Source organism: Gymnodraco acuticeps, unplaced genomic scaffold (assembly GCF_902827175.1).
Source record: "Gymnodraco acuticeps unplaced genomic scaffold, fGymAcu1.1, whole genome shotgun sequence".
NCBI classification, from domain to species: domain Eukaryota; kingdom Metazoa; phylum Chordata; class Actinopteri; order Perciformes; family Bathydraconidae; genus Gymnodraco; species Gymnodraco acuticeps.
The window spans coordinates 6,097,113-6,122,978 of record NW_022992351.1 but is presented as its reverse complement, the minus strand read 5'-3'; the positions used below and the strand labels follow the sequence as shown (position 1 = coordinate 6,122,978).

At 43.9% G+C, this 25,866-nt stretch overlaps 1 protein-coding gene across 4 annotated transcripts in view; it reads right to left on the bottom strand.

Annotated features, from left to right (window-relative positions):
• Positions 1-25,866, bottom strand: part of kazna (kazrin, periplakin interacting protein a) — a 212,790-nt gene that overhangs the window by 123,649 nt on the left and 63,275 nt on the right. For all 4 annotated transcript variants that reach the window (XM_034209100.1, XM_034209101.1, XM_034209102.1 and 1 more), the window contains exon 3: positions 23,107-23,293. In XM_034209100.1, coding sequence (XP_034064991.1) covers positions 23,107-23,293 — 187 coding nt within the window. The remainder of the gene's footprint in view (positions 1-23,106; positions 23,294-25,866) is intronic.

The following is a 25,866-nucleotide window of genomic DNA, read 5'->3' as shown; positions in this document are numbered from 1 at the left end:
TATAATTTATGGTGCTGTTAGATTGCTATTAGACCGCCCTCTTCAGGTTGATGATTTATTTGTGTAAGGCAAGCACGTTTCTTTTACCGGAGTGAAAATGTTGTTTCTGAAAGGCTGAATGGCAACAAATACGTAAAGTCACATTTTATTGTTTGCTTAAAACATGTTGGAGATGATTAGATCTATCTCTTTTCAATAAATGTCTGAGACTATTACAGAGACTGTGAAAGAGCTTGCTGTGAGTCATAAAATAAGATGTGTCAGATGGAGCATTTAGCGCAATGTTTTCAAAGTTATTAATAATAATAATCTTATAGCGTAAAAATCCTCAGTAGGCTACAGCCTTAATTAAAGATCGGATAATAATGTTAAATGGAACAAGATGCTGGGATAAAGTCGCAGCAAGCACACACACAGACACACTTTAAAAGAGGGCCATTGTTCGAATACAGGAGACATTGCTATTCAGATGTATTTAATTTGAATGTTAATGTAACATTTTGAATGAGATGTTCAGAATATTTTAGAAAGGTTAATGGAAATAAACCTTAACTGCATTCAGTAGCCTACATTTAAAGATTTAGGTTATTTTAAAGCTCTATCAGACATTCATTGGTGAGTAACTACAGAGTCAGGATTTGAAAAGAGAAACAGCCGCCCAAAACGTGTTTGTGAGAGTAAGAATGTACATACATTCATTTGTGCAAGGATACAATAAACTACTAGCCCTTTCATAGTAAAGTATGTCGCACAAAATCCCAATGACATGCTCAACATGCTGCCATCCTTTGTTTCCCTAAAATCAAACATCTGGTGTTTTTTTTCATCCCTGCACTATTTCTATTTTTAAATAAGAAATGTTTTTCTTTGTTTTTAAAGAATATTACATGCGTTTTCATTGGCCAAGTGGATCGTACAGCATTTCTTTCTGCATCTTTGATAAGTAGACATGTTCCCCTTGGGATTGCCGAGTCAAAGATTCATTTTTCATCTTCCCTGAAAGATGACAAAGCCTCCTTGAGAGCATACTTTTGTTCATACTGAAGATGTTATTAAGAATGATGTCTCCTCTGCATCCTAACCCCTTTCAATTTGAATAGATTTGTTCCTCCTGTTAACCTATGAGATAGAAGGAGTTCTAGAACGTAATTTAAGCACAATGACCCACCATTACAGAGACAGGATCACCCAAAGGTGATCCAGGAGGATGACCATGCCTCCTAAAAACACAGATAATTTCTCTCTCAATAAATATCCCAACATGTTTTCTGACCATCTGAAAGCTAACCAACAGGCTGTCAAACCAAACACTTCTCTTGCCAGAGGAATAGAACTCGAAAAGTTTGGAGTAACATACACAGGGGGAAGCGGGAATCTGGCTTTCCTTCTCAACTTCCTGTTGAACTCTGGCTGAACTCGCCTTGTTTGGATGGAGCTACGAGACAAAGCCCCTTAGCTTCAGAGAGATGAAGTGCCATGACTACTTCTACACTGACTGAGCAGCTCTGGCGGTACCTGTCTCTTTGTTGTCTACCAGATAAGAACCCACTTCTGAAGTACAAATAGGATTTGCCACAACATTATATAGGGCTTTTTCTGCAGTAAGAGACATTTTTAGCAAGTCATTTACAGCTTCTTGGCATGTCTGTTTGTGAAGAGTGAATTGCAACATCAGCAGTTCAGTTAAAGGACAGGAAATATCTGTACAACACACTGAGCAAGCTAGCAAATGACCAGAACAGAAACACTTTTTTAAGAGGATCATTTGTATATATGATATCACTTTTTACTATAAGCTTTTTTGGCTTGATAATGAAGGGGCAATGCTAGTTACACACTTACAACACCATCCTCCTTCCTTGAGAATTAAAAAAATGCAACAATGTGGGGGTTTGTTTATAAGAGATAGGGCAAGAATGTGCTATGTTGAATGCCAGAAGTTTCAGCAATAAGTAAAGTAATGATTATAAGCTGGTGTTAACCTCCATAGTCGCACAGGAGCACCGTCCATTAATTATGTTAAAATCTATAGTCCAAAGAGTTAGCAAATATAAAAATTTCTGAAAAAATAAAAAAGATAGAAAAAATATATCAGATCAGAGCCATATATGGCGCTGTATCAGATTAGTTCAGGGACTTTCTTTAGGTAACTGCTAACAAAACACACATTTTGTAGCAGTGATTCTGTTTCTCCCCTACCTACGGATCAGGCACGGGCCTGTCTCCCTGCTGATGAAGACTCAAAAGGCATGGTGCAGCGGGGAACACTTTCTAATGACAAGGACATCGTATCCTCAGTTTGGAGGTCATGTGGGCTCAATGATGCATCGACTCTAAACTAACAGCCTGGCTTGTTAAGTCTTAGAGGCCATTCACATTGTGTGCATCATGATACACTGCCTTGGACCAGCAGTCCACATAATCAATAGCAGTTCAATTCATTAACAATGCAGAAAGACTGCAGATAGCTTTCAACACACTATCTTTTTACGTAGGCCTACTGCTTAATGCCTTTATTACAAAATGAAAGCTGTAATACAATAAGACACCGAGATAGGCATTAAAGCATTATTCCGATCGATGGAATGAAAGACGATGACAGAACAGATCCTTAAGTGGGTTAAGGCAAATACAGTTCTCCTTCTGCCAACAAGGCCATTGAGACCCAGGCTTTGTTTATTTCTAAAGTCAAACCGTTTGCATTAACACATCATCATACTTACAGGCCTGACAACAGACGCTTGGACTTTGAAACTCAGAAGAAACACTTTAGTTAATCCCTACAGAGAAATCTGTACCTGCTTTGGTTAAGTGTAAATGAGCAGCTTTGCTTCAGCTTGCTGATGGAGGTCTGATGTGATTTTGCAATATGCACACCTGCAATCTAATTGACTGTTAGCCACCTGTTTTTACGTGTACGATAAATGGACTTTAATTGCTGCTGGCCTGCTAATAACAGAGCCTCACAGATTTGTCACCAGTTTTGATATGCAGAGTGCAAATTTAAGATTTGTCATTGTAATTTATGCTAAGCAATACACACACTAAGTTTACCAAAAGGGGAGTTTAGCTGCTACACTGCGGCTGCCAAATAACATTTATTGAAATCTCCATTATCAACGTAAGAGCTTGTGCTTCTTCGGGGGGTGCACTACTAACACTTAACCATAAACGTTATCGTTTACTTTCTCCGTCTTTATATGTAGATATTACTTTTGTCCGTTAATCTCCGCTCCTTTTGTCCGTCACGTTGTTTCCATAGCAACAACAACTTCCTTTCAACAGCGCTAACTCTCCTTCAAAATAAAAGTATGTCCATACAAAATAGGAAGCCAAGCCAAATTACACTTAAGACATAATACAACTACAACGAAAGTAACAAACACAATATCCTTTTAAATTTCAAAGAACATAAATTGGGTTATTTACATTAACAAATAACTATAAAACAACAATACTGTAGAATAACAAAATAAATGCCTTGAATAAACCGAAATACACGTGTTGAAGCGCGAGCTCGCCGAATATCCGAATATCTGAATATTCGCTGCTGATTACTACCGAATATCCGGAGCCCAAAAAATGGTATTGAGGACAGCCCTTAAAATATGATGTTCTTTGCATTTCAGCATAAAATGTCATAGTTTTCACCTTACAGCATATAAACAATTTAAAGAGTTCTTCAAGGCGTACCATTCGATGTTTCCAAAGCTGCTTTGAGAAGCATGTTTCTACAGCATGCAGTCACAATACATGCAGCTAACCTGACATTGCAAGAACGTCTGTGGGCATTTTAAAAACACAAATGAATCAGCATATCAAATATGGCTTTCAAGTCATGTTTCATTCTAGGAGCAGAAAGGGAAAAGGTTTGGTTTATGACACGTGAAAAAACTAATGAGGTAGAGCAGTGGTTCCCAAACTTTTTGTGCCCAAGGCACACCAAAGGACAAGTAAAATTCTCAAGGCACACCTATTGTGCAAAATAGCCCTTATAACACGTGTTATCACTCATATCATGTCAAATATCTGTAAATGTGCATAATTATTTACTAATGCCAAATAAAATGTGACAAAGACAACTATATTACTCATGAAATATTTATTAACGAAATATTTCAGAAATGAATTTGAAACTTTATCAAATTAGGCTTCATCAAAGCAGCAACACACTCATTTAAACCAGACAGGTCACAAAATTCTAAATGAGGCAAAGGAAACTCAGCAGAAATTCAGCACAGAGAACTGTCAATGCAAGGAAGCTGCATTGTCCATGGTTCTGAACTACAAATTATAAATGTAACATTTCAGCAATCAGCATTGAAACATGTGCTATTGTAAATATTTTGCCGATTTACAAATTAGTGAGATACATGTGCCTGTCGGGGCGCGCAGATTTTTTGAATCCTTGGTGGCACTGAGGAGAGGGCCACTCGCAAGTCCTGTTCAACAGAGAGCCGTGACCTCCTGTTGTTCTTCATGTAAACCAGAGTAGAGAACGCCAACTCCAGAGATGGGGTCGTTACTAAAAAAATGTAATATATTACATATTACTTTAAAAAAAAGTAATATATTACACTACTTCGTTACTATCTACATAAAGTAACTCGTTACTTTACTCGCCGAGCACGTTCGAACTGCGCATGCGTGAGTGGCAATAACTTTCCTTACCAGCAGGCGGCGGTAGTGTGTATTTATCATTCAAAACAGGCAACAACCGGAAGACAGAGAAGAAGAACAGACTACGTGATATAAACAAACAACAAATAGCGTGTGCGGTAGCTTCACCTTAGCATGTGTTCTTTGCAGGTGTGTATTGAGGTTTGACGTGGTGTTTCCAGCAGTGGTTAACAGCTTCTGGCCTGGACACAGTTTGCACCTCACCGTCACATTCCTGTCTATTCTTCGGACGAACTCAAAATAATGGGCATACCTCCACCCCTCGAAAGTTATCGCTGACTCAGCCATGTTTATGCAGCACTGCACGTGGAGATGTGGACGCGCAAGTCGCGCAGATTACGTACATATAAACCTACAAAGCACTGATATAGTAAATTAAATAATTATTTTGTGTAGTTGTATATTGCAATAATAACGTATGGTTGTCACAAAATCCCACGGCACACCCGGACTTGCCTCACGGCACACCAGTGTGCCGCGGCACACCGTTTGGGAACCACTGAGGTAGAGGATCGAGAGTATCCCCAGACAGACATTGCGTGCATTTGAAAATAGCACCATATGCAGTTTTTTCCTTGCCTCGTTATTGAAGGGCAAGTCCTCTCCCTCTCATACACAAACACACATACACGTAACTTATTGCTCTGTGTATGTGTGTATCCGTCTGTTTACGTCCATTAAGGTAAGTAATGCTTCCTCTCCTTCAGCATGATACCGAGGTTGGGATGACACACACATCTGCTCTCCATCACCCTCCACCCCTCATCTCCCACTCTGCCCACTGTGCCTCTTCATATGTCAGCCTCACACTGGCATTGCCCTTCCTATCCACTGGAGGCTTTGTCCAATTTGTCAGGGCTGGCATCCTCATGGATCAAGATGCCCCTCGTTTTTCCTCCGCCAAACGTGTCCTGTTCCCATCGCGGCGCTCAGGGAAGGCTCCCGTCTGTGCAAATAGGCATCGGGGTACCTGATGGCGAAGCCCACCTGCCCCAACTGTGACACCCAGGCTAGCCCAATCTGCCTCTCCAACCCGGCAGGCACCAGCTGGCTGGACAGCCTGCATGCTGATGGATGGACAACTGTAGGCTGAAAGATAACACAACAGCCAGGCCTGACTGGAACAAACAGCTATGTGTCTGTGTATGTGGATTGTCTATGTGATAATTAGAAGAGAAAAATAAAAATAAAAATAACAATAAATACATCAAAAGAAAAACCTTTTTTTTGTATTGATTTATATATTTACGCCAATATTTTTGTATCTTCCAAACAAAGGACACATTGCATTAGCCGTGCACTCCTGGGATCTCCATGTAGAAAATATCTCAAACTTAGCTTTGATTTATCATGTGGAAAACAGCCATTACCTCGGCAGCTGTTACACAAGATAATAAAACAGTGAATGCGCTCTCTTATTAGTCACCCCACGTTATGTTTCCACAACTTTTCATCATCAAGGGCACGAAAAGCATTCACTAGCTTTCTCTCAACCAATATTTTCAACAAGTAAAGTTTATCTTAGCTAGGTAATGCAACTTAGCTAGCTTGTGTAAGAAATTAAAATCAATATTGAATTATGTAATTTAGCTTAAACACACAGTAAGTTAAACACACAGTAAGTTAAACACACAGTTCCGGTTAAAGTTTACTTTGAAAAGCTGTATTGAAAGGCGTTGCCGTTGACAACAATGACCACTTCCGGTTTTACGTTAACATCGATTACAGCCGTTAAAATGCATTAAATAAAAGAAAGTCATGAAAGAGTGTATGAGGAGAAAAGGCGTGTGGAGTGATGCAATGAATACACAACGTCTAAATCCTTTGTTTTACGCGACATCGGACACAGAAGAACACAGGGAGGGAGGTTCCCTTTTTACGTCAACAGCCGGCATTGAAAGGAGGAGCAATTTCATCAGATATAGACGGGGGGTTCTTGGCTTGTTCGCTCTCTTCTTCACCCCATTGCTGCAGCCTCGGGACCACAGCTGTTGTCCCACTACTCCTCTGTTTGTTTCATTACCACGCTACTTAAAGTGGACCTATCATGCTATATTTGAATAATATATTGTAGGGCCATACCTATATAAAACATGTCTGCGAAGTTTTTTTTTTCAAAATACCAAACAGATCATCCATTTTAGCCATGCCTTATTTCGCTCTATTTGCTATTTTTTTAGCCCTGCAGGGCTGATTCTGTGAGAAGTCTTCTTCGCTGCTTTTGTGGCAGACTACAGCGCCACCTAGAGGCCTGGCATATGTACTACAGCGTCTCCAGCGCTTTCAAATGGCAATGGCCGTGGCTGTCTCCTCCTGATAGATGGAGAGTTGCCCATATAGGTGGAGCTCCTCGTTTCTGACGTCAGAGATATTTGAAATCTGGATCAGTCTGTATCAGATCTGTTGCAGCCCCGTTTTTAGAGATTTGGGTATAGAGGAAAAGAGAGAGGGTTGTGTTTTCTGACACTTGGTGAGTTCCCTGACACACCGGGGACACATATTCATGTATAAAAGACGTACAAAAGTGCATTTTGCATGATAGGTCCCCTTTAATTAAAGTACCAAATTTAACCTTTTCAGAGATTCCATTAGTCTCGTTATTTTAACTTCTCTCCTGGACGCGAGAACAACGAACACAATCCAACACTTACTAATTACTTATCAACCTATTATACACATTGTCTTGATTTGCAACAACAATGATGATGTAATGTATCTGCTACCATGACCTCTGGCCTTCTGTCACTGGCAACACTCACAGCTGAACACGAGGTCTAAGCACAGGTGTTTGATGTGATCTCAGTCAAAGAAACTGTGACGGCAACAACATACTTGGATAACCTGGCCTCTAGACAAGGAATTGTTCCCAGACAACTAAATTCCCAAAATCACTTAAGTAACCTCTTACTCACAAGTGACAGGATTTAAAGACAAAGTTATCCTCAATCCAACATGATCATTGCGTAAATAGATCACAGAATCAACAGAGCAAGGAAACTCTTGTTTATATTCCTAAAATATGAACTTATCTAGAGTCAACACCATCAACAAGATTTAGGGCATCATTCCAGGCAGCATGTCAAGTACAAATTGTGGGAGGTGGAGAGGAGTGTTTGTGTTGGTGTCTGCTGAACATGAGTACCTCGAGACTCCCACTGATCCTTAGCCCAAGAACATAACATCCTGTGCCCTTTTCCAAGAGCGATGTAGCAATTTCAAGGCAATGTCTCGCAAAAATATTTGAAACACACTTGCAGTTCCCCTGACTGGTCCTTGTGAGCTGGTGGAAGCCGTTTGACACTCGAGTAGTAGCTTTACAGGATCACTGATCCGAGATCCCGTTCTATTTGTCAGCTCCTAAACGGCTGCAGTGGGATGTGTGAGAGGAGAAATCCGACCCAGGACCAGTATGTCTGAAAATGCTCCGAGGCAAAGCAATGCTGAGCTGCAGAGCTATGCAGTAATTCTATTCGGCTATAGGCCTACCTACACCCAAAATATCCTTATCGTCTTGGGTTGCACACACCCTGTACCCCCCAGCTAGGATCCAAAAGTAACACTGTGTAGACTTAGAAGCTGCTTTGAACTGTCATTAATGAACCAGTAAATATGAATCAGCCTAACACATTTAAAGGTCACCTATTATCCAAAATCCACTTTTTCATGTATTTTATCCACAAACATGTGTCCCCTCTGTGTAAAGAGATTCTATATAAAAACCTGTCTGAAAATGAGCTGATCAGATTTTGCCCACTTTATGATGTCACCTGAATCTCCTCCTAGAGCACCTTTGTGTTATTTTTAACCAAATATCTCTCAGAGGGGCGTGGGGAGTGGCTCCGTATTTTCATATAAAGTAAAAGACAGAGAATCAGCACTTTTGAAACAGGGCTGAAACAGAGGGGATTATGGGATGCTACAATGATCTGTTTGGTATTTCGAGCCAATCAGAGACATGTTCTGTATAATACATTGTTGAAAAACAGTATAATTTTAAGTCCTTCTTTTTTTTAAAAACATACAGTGATACTACAAATACTTTCCAAACACTTTTACTGAAGACCTGCATAGAGATAAAGTATAAGGATGACGTCAACAGTCGCATCGTCTTGGCACAGTGCTGCAGCACTCTGTAATGATCAAACACACCACAGCATCATTCCATCTACCACTTCAGGGAATGCGAGATGAACAGGGGAAATGTCATTTCATCATCGCTGCAGCCACAGCCGATTGTCTGGCTGCACCTCATTGCGAGTAATTGCTGACAAAATCTAAGGAAGCTCCACAGAGAAGGACCCCCCCCCTCCCCAGTCCCCCCAATTCTTCCCCAAATCACCGTCACATCACATCATTCAGAAACCACTGTGGGGTTCCGCACTTGACGAGCACACTCTTCCCTCATCTCCTATCTTGGCCTATTAGGAGCCATTCTCTGGGGCAACAGAGGAGACATATTAGCTTCCGCTGTGCAGATTTCTGAGCCAGTGTCCCATCCGATGTATTCGCAGTTCAGCCTTGCATGGATCCATCCACTGTCATTTATTTGGTTTTCATTTATTTTCACTGGATCACGTTATCTGGGGTTGGCTTTAATATGTTTGAGCTTGGCCCTGTGGCAAACTTATAATATGAGGACCATCCAGAGACTAATAAGGGTATCACAGTCGATACAGTATAAAAACAATGAAGCCCACCACCCACCATCTTCCACTAATGAAGCTTTCCATCAAATTAATGAGAGTTGTAATCATTGGTCACAGAAGTCTATCCACATGGTGCCCAATCTACACCGTCACCTTCATAGAGCTACGAATAACACCAGATCTTCTCTGTAATGTCTTTCTGTGGGAAGAGTGATATTTATGCGGTCCTTGGTCCACCCCCAATCTGACCCCTACTCCTACAGTTTTGCATGACACAGCTTTGCAATTCATGACATCTGAATATGTACAATGTCAACGGATACTGAACACACTCGCTCACGCCATCTGCCGCGTAGCATGAGAGGTCTGTTAGCATCAGTTTTCAAGAACGTTAGGCTGAAGGACGAGGGCAGCATTCATTTACATAGCTGAGAGCCACTCATTAATGCGGACTGTGACCAGCCCAAAACATAAAATATGCATACAGACCTGACCTACCCGAATGCTATGAAGGGCATCAAATTGTTTATTCAGGTGAAGAATAAAAAATAAAAGGTGTGTGCGGTAGTAGGGGGGATGAATGTATTAATACCAGAGTTGTAATGTCAAACAAAGCCACTGACAGTGTCTCAAGGCCTTATGACAACTGATGACCGTCTGGAAAACGCTTTCCTCCTCTGCTCGTGTGTGTGTGTGTGTGTGTGTGTGTGTGTGTGTGTGTGTGTGTGTGTGTGTGTGTGTGTGTGTGTGTGTGTGTGTGTGTGTGTGTGTGTGTGTGTGTGTGTGTGTGTGTGTGTGTGTGTGTGTGTGTGTGTGTGTGTGTGTGTAACTTGCGCAAGAGGCAGCATGTCATGTCCTTAACTTTACACTGCTTTGTAATCAATCTAATTCACAGGGTTCTCTCACCCGCTTGATGACTACATGTGCAAGTAAATGAATGACCTTTAAGCATATGGTTTCAGACTAACATCATTCATCATTCATCATTAAGATGCTTTACAACCAAGTAATTACTACTTTCAACCCCATGTTCAGGTTTCAGCCTTATTAATTATCTTGACATGGGTCGTTCCATTTGAAATACGAACTTCAGTGAGTGGTGATTCCTTCTAAATGTGGGATTCATTAAGGAAGTTACTGCGGTTGGTGCCAACAGAGGATCTAAATGAATTTGCCAAAGGCATTTGTGGCGTTTCCAATTTGTGTTGCACTTGTGAGTACTGCTTTGATGAGAAACCATCTGTTGGGTAACTTTATCAAATAAAACGTGCCATAAACATGAAACCTGAGGAGGACTATCACTGTGCCTCCCACAAGTCATTAACTTTCACATTGCCATAGACAGAGAATCTACGAAAACACTAATGAGATTTGGTGCCATTTTCACAGCGTGAGGTAATTCATTGCAGTCTTTTGTGAGTGTGATACCCCTGTTTTCTCTTTCCTGTCTTATTGTGTCATTGCTTTTGAGTCTCTCAGCTGGCTTTCTGCACCACATGCCTCTGAGTGGCAGCAGCTTTAAACCTATCCCTCTTCATCAAATCAATGAAAGGGAGTGTAAAGGGTATGAAGGCATTAGCAGTTGGAAAATGTCAGGTTTTTCCAGACATCGTCTAATCAGACTAGAGACAGCAGGACAGCAATTCATAGAGGCAAAACCTGTAATCTGTGACAACGTTCTTAGCTTGAAGGACTTTGATGTGATTTAAAACTCAACAATAAACAATGTGGGAAATTATATTTTTGCTTGATGTAGCAAAGGCGGTGAGATGTGTTTACATCTGGAGATGTGCTGTGAAATTTAAGTATATAAAAGCACAAAGAAAACATACAGATTGAGTCCCAAAAATGTTGCTCTCTGTTCCTTATGTGACAAATATAGTAATATATAATTCATAACTAGGCTACTTATATCTATGTAAGTTGATATTTTCTTTAAATATAATAAATTACTCAAACCAAAATCATTAGGATTTATTTAACACACTTGTTATCCACGGCTATTGGTATGCATTAATTAAAATGAGTGCAATATAATGGAACTAACTAAGCGCTCGAATTATACTTTTAACAAGAAAGTGGTGACATTTGAAGCAACTCTGGAAAAAAAGACTCGTTTGCATTAGGGCTGAACGATATATCGTGTCATGGCGATAACCGCGATATGCGCATGCGCGATATTCACATTGCAGGGACGTGCGATTTAATTAATTTTAAATTTTTTTTTAGGACGTGCGATATTAAGTACGTAAATTAACTTAAACACGTCATGTTACAATTATTTTGCTTCTTGCTACAAAAGGAAAACTTGCGCGGCTCTCATGTCAGGGGTACTTGAGTGAGTGACATGCAGGCTCTGCATGCACAGAAAACCACCAATCACAATCATTCTTGATCAGATCACAGCAGGCCCCGCCCAGCTAGTTTGCAGACCATCAAAACACCGGTAAAAAATGAGCGAGGCACAGGAGGACAATACCGGCGAGAATGAAGATTTACTTCCAAAAAGAAAAGCAACATCTGCCATCTGGAACTATTTTGGATACAAAAAGGTTCTTCTCTTCTTCATTCACAGATGAACGCCCTTATTTGAGGGTAAGCAACATGCATTATCATGACATGTTAGATCATGACTTAAGGTATGATGAGTCAACCAGTTAAGATCCAGACGTCCGTGACTAAAATCCTTCATCCGGTTAAATATAGTTAAAAAAAACGCAATATATATCGCAGGGGAAAAATATCGCAATGTCAGTTTTTTTCAATATCGTGCGGCCCTAGTTTGCCCACATTATCTTAATTGAAGAGGGTAGGCCATAATGTAAGAGCCTGTTGACATTTTCAAAAGCCTGAGATATAAAAGTGTTTCTCCAAATTATGCAAATCCTGTATTTAATTCATATATTTTTGAATGAATGGTAAGTCTAAAATAGTTGAGCGTTTGAATATAGCCTATCTCTATTTCTAATAATTTCATATTGACTCAAATAAATGTTTAGTTTAGTAGCCCTGGGATGACTTGCTCTACATGTTTAAATCTAGTCTGAAACTAAATGAAGCAATGCATTTTCCATTTAACATTAGTTTTTGGTAAGTGTTGATTGTCAGAGTGGGAATAAGGGATGCATGTCACACGTGTGAGTGCATGAACGTGTGTATTCTGCACACCGCAGGAATACAAATGTCCAAGCTCTTCATGATGTTAATGAAGCATTTACGGTGCGAGTAGTCTCTCTCTTATATACTGACAATTGAGTGGTAACGCTGTACACAGAATCACGGAAACCCCGCTGAGCAGAGCATAACAATTATAATCATAAATTGTCCCCTGAAATGCCATGTTATATATGGGAAGACAATGTTTAGAACAGGCAGTGTGTGCGTTTTTGTTCCACGCTGAGTAAAACTGAGGGAGGATAGATGTTTCTGTGACAGTTTTTACACTGTCGAGTACTCAAAAGTACAGCGAGGAGGCAGAAATGTGCTGCTCTTCTCCTGTTGTTAGATGCCTGATGTGTCTGTCATACAGCTAGTGGATAAAAGCTTAGCTTCTCGCTTTCAAATAACTGTATTGATGAATGGCTGGCCATCACACTGCTGCATCGACCTGGAGCCTGCAGGTGGGGCCAGTCTGAGAGAGGCGTCAGCTGCCCTACTTTAAGGTGCTTTTGAAATAAAGGTTAAACCTTATAATAACACTCGATGCAACATGCTGTGCTGCGGCTGGTCTGGAGAACTGGCTCCTATTTCCTTCCAATTCCTAAACTCATGGTATTAAAAGCGTCACGTCTTATTTGCTCTTCTCTTCACCTCTGATGGAGATACTTCTTTAACCAAATAGACTCACAATATTCTTAATCCTTAATATCTAATGGCAATGGCCAAGGAGGCTTTCCGTGAACAGAATTAGAGAACACCATCAAACTGTAGTCTCAGGAGCATTTAAACATGCAGCGCTTGTCTGCACATTAATGATGTATAGAGACAGCAAATCCTCTATGCTAAATGATATAATCATTGCCCAAATAATTCTTAATCTTCTGGATCCTTGAAGGTAAATATATTTTTGTATTTTTAATTATTACAGGGATTATAACTCAAATGATTTACCAGACATCGTGTAAAATCTTTTGATGAGGTTCAGATAGAGTTGCATGCCCTTTGGGTTAAGGCAGCATCGCAGTCAATAATCTTGTGAATGCTTGACCAACCAAGCTTGACTTAAATACTTGAAAGTATCAGAATGGATGGGTCAATAAATGCAATACAACTGACCTTCTCTCATAACCATTCATTGCTAAATAAATAAAAATGGTCATAACTCAAGAGAGGTGGTAAGAGTACAATCAGCTGCAGTATAAAATATTCAAAGCATTATCTATCAACTTGCATATAAAGAAAATATATAACCACAGTGTCCCTGGTTTGATCGCAACAAGATCCCTATGTTACATCCTTGTCTCTCTGTAAACCAGTTCTCATTCATAACACTCCGTTCGATGTCTCACTATGGGATGCGCCTCATCGCGGAGCAAACAGAAGCATCAATCTCATTACGCCAATCCTGATTGGCTGGTGATCTTGACGTCAGCGTCAGGGAATTCACCCCCTATAAGTAGCTTGCGCCACGACGCATGCGTCATTCAAACACCTCTTCTCGCTTCAGAGCACATCTCTATAGTAGCCGGACAAGCTTAACGGTCCACAGACTGAACCCAAATATAACCATTTCGGTCGACGGGCGCTCGCCGGCTACTCCTTCTGCTTCGCAAGAAGACGGTAATACTAACGCCAGTTAGTATTAAAATCGACCTCGCCGTTTCTTTGCCCGGAAAGTAAGGTAAGGTTTTGATTTTTCTCAAGCTAGCTACGCACCTGTTGCTAGCTAGCTTCCCCTTACTACCGACACCACGGTAGCGAGGACGCTTTTCTTTTTCTCTCTCACGGAGGAGAAAAGGATTAGAAGTATATTGACACACCAGTCAATATTCTTTGAGAACAAAGGACCCACACCGTCCCTTTTTCTCCGGATTAAGGACGGGTTGGTAACACTTTTTCTCTCAACGACGTACCTGTTACGAGCGGGTCCTCTCCACGCCACGAGGCGAACAAGATGGACGCCTCTCCCCCTCACACCAGAGGAGTCAGGGACTCGGAGGCTCGGTCATGCGGCTGCGGGTTGAAGATAGCAGGCACAGACTCACACCAGGTCTGCTCGTCCTGCCTCGGGCTGGAACACGCCCAGGAGGCTATCGACAACCCCGGCTTGTGCGGGCATTGTGCCCGTTTCACCCGAAAGAGCCTCCACCGACGGCTAGCACACCAAGCTAGCTTGTTGGAACAGGACTCCCTCATGTCCACTGATTCGCCGTTTGGCAATCAAGACACGGGGGCGTCCGCCGCAGAGACTGAGCCCCTCACTGTGTCGGTCTGGGGCTCACTAACAGCGGCAGCTGCGGAACCGGGATCCCACGCCGTGTCAGGCCGGGACCCGGTGGCGGCAGGAGACGCGGGAACGGAGCCCCACGCCTCACCAGGCGGGAGCTCCCGGCGAGACCTCACCATGGTCTTGCCCGCGGAAGATGTCCTGGAATTAGACTACATGGAGGACGAAGAGGACACCTCTGAGTTCCTCCTGTCTGATTCGGATGAGCAAGAAGAAGATATCTTCATGTCATCGGCTCAAACGGCAAAGCCGGGAGCGATGGCTGCTCTCCCGGGCGATAGCACACCAGCTTCGCCCTGTCTGAGCATGGACCTGCAGGCCGCATGTCGGCGCACTGCGTCCAGGCTAGACATCCCGTGGCCCGAAATGGCCAAGGAGACCGCCAGGTCCCGTTACGAGGGGAAACATTCTCCCCAAGCAACGAGGACAAGGAGGCAACTCTTCCCGGAGATGTTGGATGAGGTGTCGGTCTCGTGGAGGGACCGACCCTTTAGCAACAAGGCCCCAATCCAGGGTGCCTCCTCCCTAGACTGCGACATTATGGAGAGGCTCGGCCTGCTCAGCATACCGCCGATGGAACTGCTGGTGGCAGCCCACCTCCTACCGAGGATGGGCCCGTCACCAAGCAGGAACCCCACGCTGCCAGCGAAGGTGGACCGTTTCCAGTCGACCATGACTGAACGGTCCTACAGAGCCGCAGCGTTGTCCGCCAGGGCTCTGAACGTTTCCTCACTGCTAACCGCATACCAAGCGGAGCTCTGTGAGGATATGTCGAGTAATCCTGGACCGGCCGTTCTGGACGAGTTGGCCGCGGTCACAAACATTTGTCTCCGTGTCCAACGCTGTGCCGTCCAGGCCACGGGCAAAACAATGGGGATCATGATGGTGCAGGAAAGAGCTAGATGGCTCAACCTCACCAACCTCCCAGACCGGGAAAAGGAGGATGTGCTAGACATGCCCATCGTTCCCGAGGGGATTTTCGGCTCTGCTCTTGCCTCCATGCAGAGGAGATGCGCGTTGAAAAAGAAGGAGGACGAGGCCCTCCACCTCTGCCTCCCTCGAACCCTGCTCGGTTCAAAATACCGAAAACGCAGAGGTCGCAGTCCGCCCCGAGTCCCCAGCCCAGGCAGGGCACGAGGGCGAGCTGGCCTAGAAAATCTCCGGTTCCGGCTGCAGCCCAGGCGCAGCCAACCCAGAATTTCGGCCAGCAGTCGAGGAAGAAGAAGCGAGCGGCGTGACAGCCCCTCCTTCTCCCCTCTGTGACAGAGCTGGAAGTCTACGGTTCCCCAGCTCTAAATGTGTTCCCGCCGCCTCGAGAGATGCCTCAACACCATCCTCAAGTCCGCATAAACACATGTCACACACTTATTGATTTTTCTGTCATAAAACATTTTCCGCTGACGCATCCAGGCTTCGAGCCAAGGGCGCAGCTCGAAAAAATGAAAAGAAAAACAATAAACAGTCCGTCAACTGTTCCCCTTCTGAGAGCAGCTACGGCCTCTCTCAAAGGGCGGACAATTGACGGGTCTGTGAAGGCACCACCGTCACGCGCATGCGCAGTGCCGGCTGGGGCTGTAAAGGCACCACCGTCACGCGCATGCGCAGTGCCGGCTGGGACTGTAAAGGCACCACCGTCACGCGCATGCGCAGTGCCGGCTGGGGCTGTAAAGGCACCACCGTCACGCGCATGCGCAGTGCCGGCTGGGGCTGTAAAGGCACCACCGTCACGCGCATGCGCAGTGCCGGCTGGGGCTGTAAAGGCACCACCGTCACGCGCATGCGCAGTGCCGGCTGGGGCTGTAAAGGCACCACCGTCACGCACATGCGCAGTGCCGGCTGGGGCTGTAAAGGCACCACCGTCACGCGCATGCGCAGTGCCGGCTGGGGTTGTGAAGGCACCACCGTCACGCGCATGCGCAGTGCCGGCTGGAGCCGTAAGGGCACCACCGCCACACGCATGCGCTGTGTCGGTGGGGATTGTCGAAATGGGGCACCACAGTGCTCAGACACTGGAGGGCCCCATAACATAACAAATAGAGACTCAGAGGGGAAGAGACGTGACATCTCAGCTGGCTCTAAGGAGCATACAGCGGGAGATGCTCACAACATCTGCTTGGGTTTCTCAAGACAGTTACACGGAGCTACAGACTCCAAGTCACCGTCACCCCCCCTCGCTTCTCGGGCATTCTGCATTCGCAGGCCCGAGGAGAGTCAGCCCATATTCTGGAGAGAGAGATTCTCTCACTCCTAGAAAAGAGGGCTATATCTATTGTACCGGCCGAGCAGAGTCAGGGCGGCTTCTATTCCAAGTACTTCCTCGTTCCCAAACGGGGAGGGAACGGAATTCGGCCAATACTTGATTTGAGGGCTCTGAACAAATATCTAAAAAGATATAATTTCAGAATGCTCACTCACACATCTCTGCTGCGGCTCGTGCGACAAGACGACTGGTTTACATCAGTCGACCTGAAAGATGCGTATTTTCATATCCCAGTATATTACCCACACAGGAAATATCTGAGATTCGCATTTCAGGGGATCTGTTATGAATACAGAGTACTCCCCTTCGGTCTGTCTCTCAGTCCAAGGGTGTTTGTACGATGTACGGAAGCCGCGATAGCCCCGTTAAGACAACAGGGTATTCGCCTGGCGACCTACCTGAACAACTGGCTGCTTCTCGCACAGTCGGAGCAGGAGGCTGTTACGCAGACAAATGTCCTCGTAAAGCACCTGCTCAACCTGGGTTTCATAATAAACACAGAGAAGAGCATGTTGTGCCCCGCGCAGACTATACTCTTCCTGGGTTTACGCCTGAACTCGGTGCCCTTTTCAGCTCGCTTGTCAGCGGAAAGAGTGGAAGCTTTCAGAGCTTGTCTCGCTCTTTTCCAGCTGCGCAAACATGTTCTCTTCAGATCATGCCTGCGATTGCTGGGGCTCATGGCATCAGCCATCCCGGTCGTACGACTGGGACGCTTACACATGAGGGAGTTTCAGCGCTGGGTGGCCGCCCTAAAACTAAAGTGATGGTTACTGTGAAATGCGTAATGGCACTGCGCCACTGGCTGCACCCGACTTTTCTAGTACGAGGTGTGCCTATGGCTGCTGTCCTTTCACGGAAAGTGGTCACCACGGACGCATGTCTGACAGGTTGGGGAGGTATTTATGAAGGTCGCCCGGTGAGGGGTCTCTGGAGCAGAGACCTCCAGCAGGCGCACATAAATTACCTGGAGCTTTTAGCGGTGTTTCTCACCCTAAAAGGCTTTCTGCCTTTCCTCAGGGGACATCACGTCCTCGTGAGGACAGACAATACGACCACAATATCGTATATTAACCGCCAAGGGGGTTTGCGTTCTCTCCAGTTACACACACTGGTGTGCAAACTGATCCTATGGAGCGGTAGACGTCTCCTCTCTCTGAGAGCGACGCACGTACCGGGAGTGATGAACCTCGGGGCAGATCTACTGTCCAGAGGTATACCACTTTATGCAGACTGGACTCTACATCCAAGGATTGTGTGCCAGCTGTGGGTGCGTTACGGCAGAGCCGCGGTGGATCTGTTCGCATCGAAAGACAACGCTCAGTGTCAGCTGTTCTTTTCGATGCGCGATCTAAATGCACCGTTAGGCGTGGATGCACTCGCGCACGATTGGCCCCCGGGCCTTCTGTACGCGTTCCCACCCCTGGCTCTGATACCCCCAACTCTGGCCAGAGTGAGAGAGCAATGCCACACACTTATCCTGATAGCTCCGCACTGGCCAGCTATGTACTGGCTAGCGGAGATATATCAGCTGCTTGGCTCTATGGGCCTGGCCCGTGAGTGGTACAATCTGAATACAGTGTGACATGAAGCTGACCCTGGCAGCTGCCAAGCGAGCCAGTGGCACTCATGCGCTATCTGTACAGTCTTCATGCACTCAGTTCGCCCCAGGGCAAACAGAGTGTGGTTGAAGCCCAACCCTGCCTTTATCTTAAGGCGGTTGGTTCAGGTACCACATTTGACATTGAGGCATCCTCCCCGCCACTGTATTCCTCCGGGGAACAGCGGCCGGATTTGCCGTGTCCAGCCCGTGCTTTACGCACGTACAGGGACAGATCAAGGGTGCTTCGTCATAATGACCAACCCCTTGTGTCCTGGGCTAACCCTTATAAGGGCAAGCCTGTTACTAAGCAACGGCTCTCCCACTGGTTTGTGGAAGCAATTGCTTTGGGGCCCATACGAGTCAGAGTTCGCAGGCACCCTCGGGTCCGCGAGCTCTTTCGACTCAGGGTCTGGCTGCATCCTGGGCTCTGTCCAGGATGTCTCCCATCCAAGACATTGGTGCAGCGGCGAGCTGGTCCTCGCCGCTCACTTTTGTCCGCCTCTTAACAGGCTGGACGTTCTGCACAACACAAAACATGCTTTTATGTGATTTACAACAATGTACTGTAGGTTGGTGAGCAAGAAAACTCTTAAGGATTATTCCCATTCAGCCGCAGACTGAAAGTCCCTAATGTTACAATGACATTAGACATATAGTTTCATTTGCCTCTTCTGTTGTATTTTATTTTTACGTTTTGATAAAAAAAAACCTTCTTCTCAACTGCGACTATTTACAGAAAGATTCATAAAAGTTATATGAAAGACAATGAAATGAGCACTAGAATGGACTTCTCACTCAATGGTCTGATTTCCAGAGAGGAGCAGGACGTCACATCCTCTCTCATTCTCAAAGAGAAAATGAGAACGGCATGAATTGGGGCCAAAGGCAGAAGTTTAGAGCCAGTTTTACAGTTTCTCAACAAACAAGCAGCGCCAAAGCTAAATGTAGTCCACTAATGTCTAGGGGGAAGCTCATGGACTACCACATGAGTATTCTCGTGAGCTCAGAGGAGAGATAAGGAGTACGATTTTTAAGAGAGCGTTGTGGAGGCCGGGTATTCTTATATTGTTGAGAAAAGACGTGTAAGCATAAGACTCTCCATATATTATATCACCACAGAAAGATAATATATAAAGTACTTGCATTAAGGGATGGTACAAAAACGATACTTTACTAAAAAGGTTATGTTTATTTCAAAATTCTGGCTCGAGACCAAGGTCCTCCCAGTCGTCAATATTAAGACATAGCATTTGTTTGGGATGAAAACAAAATATTCTGGAGTCATTGGAACCTATTTTCTCCGATAATACTAAATTCTGAACAGAGTTGGGTGTTACTGTAATAATATTACTTTTGTCGGTAACGGAGTAGTGTAACGCGTTACTTTTATAATTTAGTAATCACACTACAGTTACTAACATTGCCCCGACACGCGTTACTTCGTTACTTTTATAAAATAATCACACTCACTGACAGACTAGAGGGGTTTCCGCCGCAGGTTTATATACATGTAGGCCTATGTAATCTGCGCGACTTGCGAGACCACATCTCCACGTGCAGTGCTGCATAAACATGGCTGAGTCTTTTCATCTGTAAACTCCCTCAACGGGGCCGCTCGCTCTCTTTTGTCGATCGCCCTCTCACGGGTGAACAGTTCAATGCCTCGCTTCATTGTAGGAATTCTGCCATGTCTCTACCACTTTAGTTTGACCATCTCTGTTACTAAGTTATGGAATACTAAATACATAAGTAATTAGATACCTTACCGTTACTGCCCTCATAAAGAATGATAAGAATAATGCGTCTTGAACTGGTTTCATTAATTAGTGTCTTGACGTTTCACAGACTGTTAGCTTGTTGTGGTAGGCTGGTAGCCTATTTTAGAGCATATAAAAAGAAAGACTTGTGTTATGTCTTCCTTAATGCAATAGTAATTGGGGGTGCAAGTGGAGTCTCGCAGAGGCAAAACTGTGGCGCGCACACTGTAGGTGCGCCGCAGTCTGCGTGATCTGCCTGTAGGGAGGGGCGGGCCGGCCCTGCGAGTAAAGTAACGAGTAAAGTAACGAGTTACTTTATGTAGAGAGTAACGAAGTAGTGTAATATATTGCTTTTTTTTAAAAGTAATATGTAATATGTAATATATTACTTTTTTTTAGTAACGACCCCATCTCTGATTGTGAACAACAAATCTGTGTTGAAATCAACAGGGGAAGAGCGTGTTAACTTCAGTTGTTAGCTGTTAGCTTTGAGCAGTCAGTGGGCAGCACTGTCCTGCTTGGCTTAATAAAGGAGCTAACAGCTAGCATTAATGGCAAAAACAAGGTACCTTTGTGATAGATAGATATAATGCTTTCAATTGCTATTTATTCAAAACATTATTAAGTGAAGGTTAAATATAATGTTAACATTTTTGGCGGGAACCTTCATTAGATACATTTCTGAGAAGGAGATGTTTTCAAAGCAATATAAAATAAGAAATACAGAGGGAAGTATGACCTGTTTTACTAAGCATGCAAACTGTTATAAAGGAGTTTATGTTAAAGTACACTGGATTTACAGTTATGTTGTTGTTTTGTAATACTCTTTGGAATTGGTATGGCCTAATCTCTGGTATTGGGACATCGCTACAAAGATTTATCCTAACATTTTTACTTGCTGGGATGAAAAGAACATGCAGATGAAAATCCCCAGGCAGAGCAAATGCAATTAAGGTAAGCTAGCCAGCTAGCAAGGTTACTTCTGTTGGTAGTGATGTGCCAGGTAGCACCCCCAGCAAATCTCCCCCAGGACTCCCACTGTCGGCTGTGCAATGAACCAGCGACCCTTAGCACACACCTCGCTTCCCAACACAGACACTGGTGATAAATTGCCTAATCCCCCCTATGCCCAGCCGTTTCTATTATACACCCTGGGCTTGTAAAGAACAGCTTGGAAGAGAGAAAGGGCTGTCTTGACACAGACAGTGAGAGATGGGTGTGAAGAGAAAAAAAAAAGGCTTATTGACAATGACAGAGGAAAGATATACAGGCCAAACCAAGCCAGGACTCAGAAACCATAGTCTTTACTATCAAAAGGATGTAGGCATTTGTCATTGATGTTGAGAAAATGGACACTCAATACCACTTAGCACCATATTTCTGGACAATTATGTCTGACAAAATCAATTTCTGTGGGGAATGTACAGAAACCGTAGATGCCATGTTCTTAATGTGTATAATTTCAGAAACATTTTGAGAATATGAATAAATATGTTTTATGAATCTTCTCGACAGATGAACGTGATTCCACCACTGAACATGCACAACTCAGGCATCATTTCAGCTAAGCAGTGAAGCAGCAACAAGCACAATGACATCAGTGCTCAAACCCTCCCAGAGGAATGCTTGTCGTCACTCGCACTGGCACACACACTGCTATGGAAACAGCAGGAGTGTGAGCGTGCATCAGGGTTAAAGGGATACCGCAAGGCACACACACACACAAGCTGAAAGAAAAAGCTGAAAAACAAAGCAACAGCGGCAGTCCATTGAAAACAATGCTGACACATGACCAAACTGTTCCTGACCAGCTGTGTATTTCCCCCTTTTAAAACACTACAGAGGTCAACTGGGGACCAAATAACTCAGAAGTATCCCAAAGATATGTGGTTTCAAAGAAGAGTGCTCCCAAGGCCAAGAAGAAACGTATCCTATCAGCCGGCTCAGCGTACCAGCTGACTGCTATGGAAACAGCAAGAGTGTGTGAGTATGTGTGTGCCAGAAGCTGAAAGGACATGACAGCATGGGCACACATACCCACACATGCTAATGATGCCACCAGTGCTTATGCATGTACACAAAAACTCACATCTGTTACCTTTGTATATGTCAAAACTCAGTGTAGGACAAAAAAGTTAGAAAAGGACAAACAGAGCAGCTGCAACACAACACAAAACACACACACACACACACACACACACACACACACACACACAGAGGACAGAGGACAGCATTCTACAAACTGGGCAGCCATTCAAACCAGCTCTCGGTAACAGTAACCCACGGCAACCCTAAAACCAGCCCCCTTTTCCCTTCCTACTCGAGAGACACAGATCCATTGCCCAGTTAAGGGAGAACCGAATGTGAGTGCCCGACAGTGAAAAGAGGTTGTAACTTTACCCACTCTGCCCTCACTAAAGTGCAGCACTCCCCCTCTCTGAAAGGTTCACAAGGTTAATTATTCAACATGAGAGGGGATTTGTGGGAGAACTCAGAGTGGACACAAGCCAGCAGGAACCCCTCACCTCTTTTGTTCAACTCACTTGCTAACTTTACACAGAAAGAGGCGTGAGCAGCAGAGGCTTTTTCAACTCCATGACATGCAGGAACACACACAGCGGGATCATACAGCGCTGCATCAGAGTGCACTCATCCTTCCCCACATGTTCGCAGCTTCTCAGCACAGTCTCACTCCACTCTCCGTGGGGCTGTCCTACCGTTGTGGTTGTGCTGCAGGGTCTCCAGCATGCTGCCCGAGTCGGTGGCCCCCAGCTCGGCCAGTCTGCGGCTGGTGGCGCTCAGCTCGGACCGCAGGTTGGTCACCTCCTGGCTGGCGGACTGAATGGCCCCATCGATGCGCTGAGCCAGCTGCTTGTTGTCATCCATCATTTTCAGGATTTTTGCCTGAAGAGGAGAGGGGAATCCGGACAAGGTGTCATACTGACAAGTTGTACATTTCCAGTGAAGGAACGTGTCCCCAAATAAATCCTTCCTCCTTCTCCTTTTCTGTCTGTTCTTTCTCCCCTTTCTTTATAAGAAAGCCAAGTTAAATCCTTTAGATTAGCAGTTTGTCCATTCCCTTAAAGAGAGGCATCCAGCTCAGGGGAAATGTGTAACTGCTGGAAGAAGTTTGCGCTCTAGAGATAATGTATGTGTAGTGTGAGTGTGTTAGTGTGCAAGCATGCCGGTTAGTGTGTGTGCCTGAGAGTAACGTAACAGCATGAGAGTGCATGTGTATGTGTGTGTGTATGTGTGTGTTATAGAGAGCCAGCACTGCCCCAGTGAAATGTGCTCCCTGCAGCTGACTGTTGAAAGGACACAGAGCATTGAGAGACGACAAGCGCCTTTTTAAATGGACTGTACCATTTGCAGAGAAATGCAGGGGGGAGGAGTGAGCTAGCCCATATAAGCACATGGGAGTCAGAGGTCCTCAGCACAGCTGTCTTTAGGAGATAATGCTGCAAAGTTCAGGGATTGTGTGTTTGACTGAACACAACACATTGCACTGAGCTATAAAACGGACTTCAGAGAACACTTCAGCCTTTCCTCTTTTCAGTCTGTTTATACCGCATGCACCTCCCTCCCTGCACTCATGGACAATGGGAAGGAAATCATTAGTTTGACAAAGAGGCAGTTGCGGGAAAAAAAAAAAAATAGTTATGAAAACAATGCTTTCATTACAGGATCACTGCAATTATCACAGTTTTTAAAATTAAAATTAAAATTACATAAAAACTTGAAATTGAGCTCTTTTGAAACCGTGATAACGTTTGAGGCAATAGTTTGTTTAAGTCACTCAGTCAACAAAAAGTTTAACAAACCAAAAACGAAATGATAATCCCTGCCTAACAAATGTGCGGATTCTCTTGTGACTTTTTTTATTGGAAATAAATATTTTTGTGCTTTAGTTATAAACTGAGCAATGTTCAAACATTCAATCAAGATGAATAGGTAATGAAAGTAGTTATTTGCAGCCCTGAGTATAATAATAAAACCAAAAGAATGCTATGAATGTAGATTTATTATTTATATTTTTACCTTGAAATTTAGTGCGCAAATTTGAGAACATGTGCTTTTTCCCATTAAAACTGGCAATGTGGAGAACGCTGCTCACTCCTTTGTCCTAAGCGAACTTCCCCATTCAGGCACGTTAATCACAACATTTTCATAAACTCACAGAGGACTAACACACCTCAAAGTCTCCTTCTGTCTTTATTATACTGTATATAACCACTCCTTAGTTCTGCTGTGCTTTTATCCCTATTTTCCTTTATTAAAGAAGACTGAAAGGCGACTGAGGCAACAGCACACAGTGACTGCCACCTGTTTACAGATAAGGCTCTTCACTCTCAGAGAAGGAAACATTAAAGTGTCTCTCTCCTCTCTGCCGCAGCACAGAGGAGTATTGTTCAAAGTACTGTGCCTGCAGTCAGGGTGGGAAAACTGCTTTTGCTTTTATTCTAGTTGAAGCATTGCAGGACAATGACATTCAAAATGTCAAGTAATAACCAGCAATCAGATAAGAAAGGGACGGACACTAATGGGACAGAAACTCCTTATTGATGAATCAGAAGCAGCTGAATACTGACGCTGCAGAGCTGACAGAAATAACATGCTAGTCAATATCACATTTTGTTCATGTGATTTAACATACATTTATATTTGAACCGTATGATTGCATGTTCCCCATCATCCTACATCTACACACTATGTACTCACAACAATATTGATTATTTTAAGTTTCTGTATTTTTATATATTTTGTATTTATTACTTTTTGTGTGTATTGTGTTTGAGATGAATTGTGTGGTTAACACACATTTCCTTAACATGGCTCGTTTGTTTTTTTCGGTTTTCCATCAGCAAAAGTTGTTCATAGTAACTTGGTACTTTTGTTGGTAACACCTCAGTTGAGTTTTCTAAAATGAGCGGAGTTGTCACTAATAATGGTCAGAAGTCATTGGCACGACATTGAACATCCTGCACAAACCTGCCATTTTAAAAAGGCCAAGCTCCTCTCAATATGAACACGTTTTGTAATAAGATGGAACTGTCTTTTGACTAGACCTAGATTTGTTTTAAAGATGAGAGCACCCAGAACCTCAACATGGCCTACAATTGACAAAGTGGAGATGTTCCTCTGTTTGACTGCCAATGAAAGCATCCAGGGAAGAGAAGCAGAGAAGATGATGTCAGGGCAGTTTGATGCGGTTTAGATAATCCCGCCTACACTGAAGGGATACTATCTGCAGTGGAAAAAGAAATAGAGAAAAGGGTCGAACCACGCTATGGAAATTAGGCATTTACACAAGGCAGGGCACCTGAACCCAAGACATGTACTGGAAAAGTAGAGGCACAATAATGATATATCAATGAAAGCTAAAATAAAAAGTATGTTCAGTGTTCTCAGAATTCACTGTCCAGTACTTACAGACTCTTAACTGTTGTAAAGGAATACGCACTAATAATGAACTACTG